This window comes from Capsicum annuum, chromosome 11 (assembly GCF_002878395.1).
Source record: "Capsicum annuum cultivar UCD-10X-F1 chromosome 11, UCD10Xv1.1, whole genome shotgun sequence".
Lineage (NCBI taxonomy): Eukaryota > Viridiplantae > Streptophyta > Magnoliopsida > Solanales > Solanaceae > Capsicum > Capsicum annuum.
In genome coordinates this window covers 222,881,268-222,887,661 of record NC_061121.1, presented here as the reverse complement: position 1 = coordinate 222,887,661, position 6,394 = coordinate 222,881,268, and the positions used below count along the sequence as shown (strand labels likewise).

Genomic DNA, 6,394 nt, shown 5'->3' with positions numbered 1-6,394 from the left:
GAATGAATTCAGGCTAAGTAAAATAGGCCGAATAAATATTGGAGGAAGGTGATTAGATATGACATTGAGCAGCTTCGACTTACCAAGAACATGATTCTAAATAGGAAGGTGTGTCCTAAATAGGAAGGTGTGCAAGAGGCTTCAACTTACCAAAGACACTAAATAGGAACGAGCACAAGAGGTAGATTTTGTTATTCACATTACTGGATTTTGTTATTCATATTAGTAGCTATAGTACTAATACTTTTCAGAACGTTGCATTACTTGGTGAATTTTTATGGTATTATTAAGTGAGGTAATTTCTATTATAGCTTGTGCATTTACTATTCCTTTATCAAAAATAGTCTCTCTATCTCACCTCAGAGGTGTTGGTATGAACTGCGTACACTTTACCATCCCCAGACCTCACTTACTCACTTGGTGGGAGTATAGTATACTGGGTATGTTTTATTCCATATATGAATTAAGTTCATACACCTGCAGATCCTTCCGAACAGCACATAACCAGGAAAGAAAATTGAAAGCTCCAAATGGTACACAGAGAAATAAGCAAGAAAACAAATGGTATAATGGATTAACTTAATTCTGAGCTCCACATATGCTTTCACAGTTAAATGCCCATTTTCACGAGTAAACGCATACTTAAACAGAAGATGGAAAGACAAAACACTAGTAATAAAGTATCACAACTCGAAAACTAGCAAAATTACAGCCTGACAAGGCTCAAGACTTTGAAAATTCCCTGGTATGTTGACCTTAAATTTTGTTGAAGGCAACAATATCACAGCTCTGCACGTATTCGTTGATAGGCTCTACTGTTAGACGTTCCTCAATGAGAGAATCCACCGAGACAAGTTCGTCAATGATGGTAAGCATGATCTGCATTTTCTTAATCCCGTAGCCAACTGGGACCAATTTAGCTGTCACATAGACGCAAGAACAGCTCGTCAGTAACCAAGTAAAGACAATAAAACAGTCAAGAGCATGGTTAAAGAGTGTAATAGAAATAATAAGTCATACATGCTCCCCAGAGAAGACCTTCCATCTCAACACTGCGAACAGCCTCCTCAAGTTTCTTCATGTCAGTTTCGTCATCCCAAGGCTTAACGTCCATAAGAACAGATGACTTTCCACCTACAAAAGTAAAGATAGCACAGATTGAAGCAGATTAAAGACGTACTTGAGCAAAGGATCACATTTTCTTCACTTATTTACTATGAAAATAACTTGATACGGGAGATGTCTTTCACATATGAAGGTTGTTGTGCATTGTATACGAAAGCAACTGAGAAGGAATGTCAATGCTCACTCTCTTTCTTCTTGGTAGATGCCTTAGCAGCCTCCCTTGCTTCTGCTGCCTTCTTTTCCTCCTCCGTCTCTTCTCCAAAGAGATCAATGTCATCATCGTCATCATCATCATCGGCAGGCTGCAACCATCCAATTTGTTACACTACAGGTGGTTGGTTATAGGGATAATCAACATAATCAAAAGTTTCCTACTAAATGAATGAGCAATAGCCAGCATCATTATGCTGGGCGATAAAGTAAATCGGTTGAGCATCATCGAGTAAAAGTGGCAGGTCAAGCTCTTGGAATGTGAATCATGAGCACCAATCAATAATTTGTATGAATTATGAGATTTTTGAAATATGCAGACGAAGGACAAGAAGGTTTTCAGAGAGAGAAGAGCTCTTGCAAAAAAAGATCCAGTAAAATCTAATCAAATGCACGGTATGTAGGATTATACGGGATAGTTTTCAGAAAAATGTAGTCAATCTAGTTTTAAATTATATTGTGATTTTCATTGATGAACAATTGCATTCAAATTTAGGCAGCCTTCGACATAATCCTCACTGCAGCATTCACTCACTTGGTGTGTAATATAAGTCAGCTCACTGCCTCCTCAATCTTTTTCCCTTTCTTCTTTTTATTATACTTCTTTTGCTTCACAAATCTTAAGAGTTTTTGTCCAAATAAAAGAAAAAAAGAGATGGGGGTGTGTGTGTGTGTGAGAGAGAGAGAGAGAGAGAGAAGAGAGAGAGAGAGAGAGAGAGAGAGAGAGAGAGATTTAAGCAAAAACAACTGGTTTTCTAAAATGCCAATTGATCAACAGCTTAAACAGAATAACAAAAACAACGTCAATTGACGGAGTTTTATTGCCACAACAAGGGTGAGATTTTACATAGACAACATTTTATTAAAAAAATGAAGAAGAATTTGTAAATAATTGGGCACAAAATACACCTATACAAATTCAGAACCCACACTAATAACAAACAGCGATTCACCTCAAACGTAAGTACAACAAAATTTACTCCTCGAGCACAAAAAAGACGTCAGTTATATCCCTAAAGAGTAGTAGAACAAATTTGTGTGTTGATATTTAACATCAAAACCTATTTCTCCAACACAATTTAGTGACAATATATCCTAGGGATAAAAATAACTGCAAACATCTTATCAGATGAACTCAACTATTAAAGATCTGTTCAAGATAGTTATAAGCAAAACAAAAGTGATCAATGCCAACAAATAAACACCTCAACAGCATAGCAATTACCTTAGCAGCTTCCTTAGCTGATGCAGCTGCAGCAGGAGCAGCTTGGCTTCCAAATCTCACACCGACAGCTTTCCCGGGAAAACTGAACACCAAAGATTCGTCATTAATCACAACAACATTAAAAGAAAATACTAAACATTCCAATTTCCAGAGCAAAAAGAGATTGAAAAATAAAAAAAACAACTTAAACAATAGCATCAAAGAAAAGCTACGGCTGCCAACTCTTAGACCAACAGCTTCCCCATGAAAGTTAAAAACTCTAAAATTCAACATTACTCACATAAGACCCAAAAAACACTAAATATATGTAACTTTCAAAGCAAAAACACTTGGAAAGATAACAAGAAGACATAAACAATAACATTAAAAAGTATAATCAAAGAAAGCCTACCACTGCCAACTCGCACACCCACAGATTTCCCAGAAAAACTAAGCTCCAAAATTCATCTTCAATCACAAAGATGACACAAATACAGTAAAGATACCAACTTTCAAAGCCAAAACTGTTGAAAAAGTCAACAAATACTATAAATATTTACATTAAGAACAATAAGCGAAAAAATTCGGCTGCCAACTTCACATCAACCACAAAGACGAGAAAACACACGACAGATTCTAACTATCAAAGCGAAAACACTTCAAAACTCAAAGAATAATCAATGAAAAGTTGTGGCTGGCAACTCTCAAACCCACATCTTCCCTGGGAAATTGAGCTTCAAGATTTAATATTAATAAAAAGCAACAAAAGACCCAGTAAAGATTCGAACTTCCAAAGGAAAAACAATTGAAAAAGTCAAAAAATAATATAAAAATTTACATTAAAAAGAACAATCAATGAAAAAATGTGACTCTCAACTTCACACTGACATCATTCCCAGGAAAAAACGAGATCTAAGGTTCATCAATACCAACAAAAAAAACAATAAAGAATCTAACTTCCAAAGGGAAAAACATTGGAAAATCAAAGAGCAATACAATCAGTAGCATTAAAAGGTATAATCAACTGCCAACTCTCACACACCCACAAGCTTTTACAGCAAAAATTCAACTCCAAAATTCAACATCAATAACAAAGACACACTAAAGCACCTAACTTTCAAATCAAAATCACTTAAGAAGCTCAAAGAACAATACAATCAATAGCATGAACAGGTATAATCAACTGCCAACCCTCACACACCCACAAGCTTTCCCATCAAAATTTCAGCTCCAAAACTCATCATCAATCACAAAAACCACAAAAACTCAATAAAATCCTAAATTTCAAAGGAAAAACAACTAGAAAAAACTCAAATAACAATACAAAAAATGCATACAAGATTGAAAAACCAAAGAACAACACAACCAATAGCATTAAAAGGAACAATATCCACTCCCATACAAATTGAGCTCCAAAATCCACAATCAAAGCACTAAAAAGTCCAACTTTCAAAGCAAAAACAACAAGAAAATTCAAAAAACAACACAAAAACAGCATAAAAAATACAAAATATACCTTGATGCAAGTTTAGCAGAAACAGCTTGGTACCATTTACTAGCATTGGGATAAAGATCTGAACTGGGTTGCTCCAAGATTGCCCCATACACCTTAATATCATCCTTTGTCAATTGATCTCTGCAAAAAACAAAAACTCCATCAACAAAATCAAAAGAAAAAATCAAGAAAATAACAAAATTGTGTGAATCTTGAAAAAAAAAAATCATACTTACCCAGAGATATAAGTTTTTCCAGAAAGATGGTCATTAACAGATTTGAGACCAGATTCAGTGTGGAGATTTGAGAAAGTTACAGCCATTGTTAGGGATTTTTTATATTTGAGCAGTGTGAGAGGCTGTAAGCTTTATTGGATTGGCGAAAGAGAAGGGACATAAAGGGAGGAAAATAGTCGAATTTATATATGGGGTTACTTCAAGAAACCCTAGTGGTATATTCCCTTTTTGATGAAAAATCCACTAACTAAAATTTGTTCATTCAGAATAAATTTATAAAAAAAAAAAAAAAAAAATTAAGATGTATGCTGGAGAAAATATTTAGGCATAATACACAATCCTAGTGTTCCGGTCAATTTTTTCGCATCTTACACCGAATCGACGCAATACTTGTTACATTTCACCAACAATAGATATACACCAGGTAACTTTGTCTATCAAGACCAAGACATATGAGAAAAATCACCCAGTGTACTTTTGAACTTGGCTTTAGCTAGTATCTATGACTTTCAATTTTGGACGCAAAAATATGTTTAAACTTGTATAAAGTTGAATAACTAGACAGATGCATTCTACGTGGTTTAATACACGTAAGATACCACGTCAGACCCGAATTGTCACATAGCATGTCACATAGGACGTGCGTGTCTACTTGTTTAACTTTATACAACATTAAGTATCTACTTGTACACATTCAGAGTTGGAGATAAATGTTAGCTGAGGCCAAGTTACAGGGACGTTTATGTATTATATATGCCAAATATTTATGTCATATAGTTTATATTTTTAGTTTGTAACTCGATTTGGTCTATATATGTGTATAGACACAAACATAAATATGTCTTTCAATGTAGGCCTCGATGAATATTTAATATGTTTGTCCTTCAATTATGGGTGTGCACAATTAGACACTTAAATATATATAAAGTTGAACGATTAGACACACACGTCCTATATATGCACAAGTGACAACTGATTTGTATTATATAATGTAGAACGTATATGTCTACTTTTTCAACTTCATACAAGTTTAAGTGTCTACTTGTGTACATCCAAAGTAGGAGGATATAAATGTCAATTGAAGTCAAGTTAAATAGCACGTTCATATGTTATTCCTTTTTTATTATATTATTATATACTTTTAAATAAGATTGGTACATTATGTATAAATACTTTCTCATACATACAATATTGTATATTGAGTTACATGAGAAAATTGAAGGAAAGGTGCATTTTAAGTCTTGAATGAAGGATTAGTAGCATTGACCAACTTAAAAGGTCAAACATAATTAAAAAAACTTGATTAGATTAATTGTGGACTTGATTAATACTATTTTCCAAACTTTTAAATCTTTTCAAAAATACAAAGTAACCCACACTCACAAAACTTCCCTCTCTCTGCAAATCAATCTCTCTTCTCTCTTTCTCTCGATAGTTTCTCTCTCTAACTTCTCCCAACCAACAACTTTCCAAATTTCTCCCTTCAATCTTGTGCAACTTCAACCACTGGCAACAAATAGTTTTGAGTTCTTGCCCGTTCCTTTTTTAATTTCAACCATCAGTCGACATGACAACATTCTCCGGCAACAACAACTTCGAGTTCTTCATCGTTTCTTTTCGATTTTCACAGGTAAAAAATTAGGGCTTTTAAGTTATGACGAAAACGAGGAACTTGATTTGTTGGTGTTTGTTATTTTTTTTTATGTTTTTTGTTATTTTTTTAATGTTTGTTATTTTTTAGTTGAATTTCTCATCTGGATGTATCTACTACTGTTATTTTTTAACAATGGATAAAACATATAACGTGAATCCAACAGATGAGTAATCTGTTACAACATATATAACTAATATGTTGCGCAGATTAATAATCTGTTGGAACATATATGACTAATCTGTTGCACAGATTAGTAATATGTTACAACATATATGACTAATCTGTTGCAACATATATGACTAATCTGTTGTAATATATTTGACTAATTTATTGCAATAAATGAGTAATCTGTTGCAACATATATGACTAATCTGTTGCAACATATATGACTAATTTGTTACAACAGATGAGTAATCTGTTGCAACATATTTGACTAATTTGTTGCAACAAATGAGTAATCTATTGCAACA

At 33.7% G+C, this 6,394-nt stretch overlaps 1 protein-coding gene across 1 annotated transcript; it reads right to left on the bottom strand.

Moving 5' to 3' along the window:
* Positions 1–546: 546 nt before the first annotated feature.
* LOC107847972 (elongation factor 1-beta 2) lies at positions 547–4,628 on the bottom strand. The gene is made up of 6 exons (XM_016692598.2): positions 4,271–4,628; positions 4,056–4,175; positions 2,561–2,642; positions 1,310–1,427; positions 1,021–1,134; positions 547–920 (listed from the first exon to the last, which is right to left on the bottom strand). The coding sequence occupies exons 1-6, from the start codon at positions 4,354–4,356 to the stop codon at positions 757–759; spliced, it is 684 nt and encodes a 227-aa protein (XP_016548084.1). The 5' UTR covers positions 4,357–4,628; the 3' UTR covers positions 547–756.
* Positions 4,629–6,394: the final 1,766 nt, after the last annotated feature.

What these genes read in the sequence shown, in the direction of transcription:
- LOC107847972 (XM_016692598.2), bottom strand. Translation starts at nt 4,356, where the DNA reads ATGGCTGTAACTTTCTCAAATCTCCACACTGAATCTGGTCTCAAATCT. An exon ending in TCTGCTAAACTTGCATCAAG is followed by an intron (nt 2,643 to 4,055) that starts GTATATTTTGTA and finishes TTTGGTGTTCAG; the next exon opens with TTTTCCCGGGAAAGCTGTCG. An exon ending in ATCTACCAAGAAGAAAGAGA is followed by an intron (nt 1,135 to 1,309) that starts GTGAGCATTGAC and finishes TTACTTTTGTAG; the next exon opens with GTGGAAAGTCATCTGTTCTT.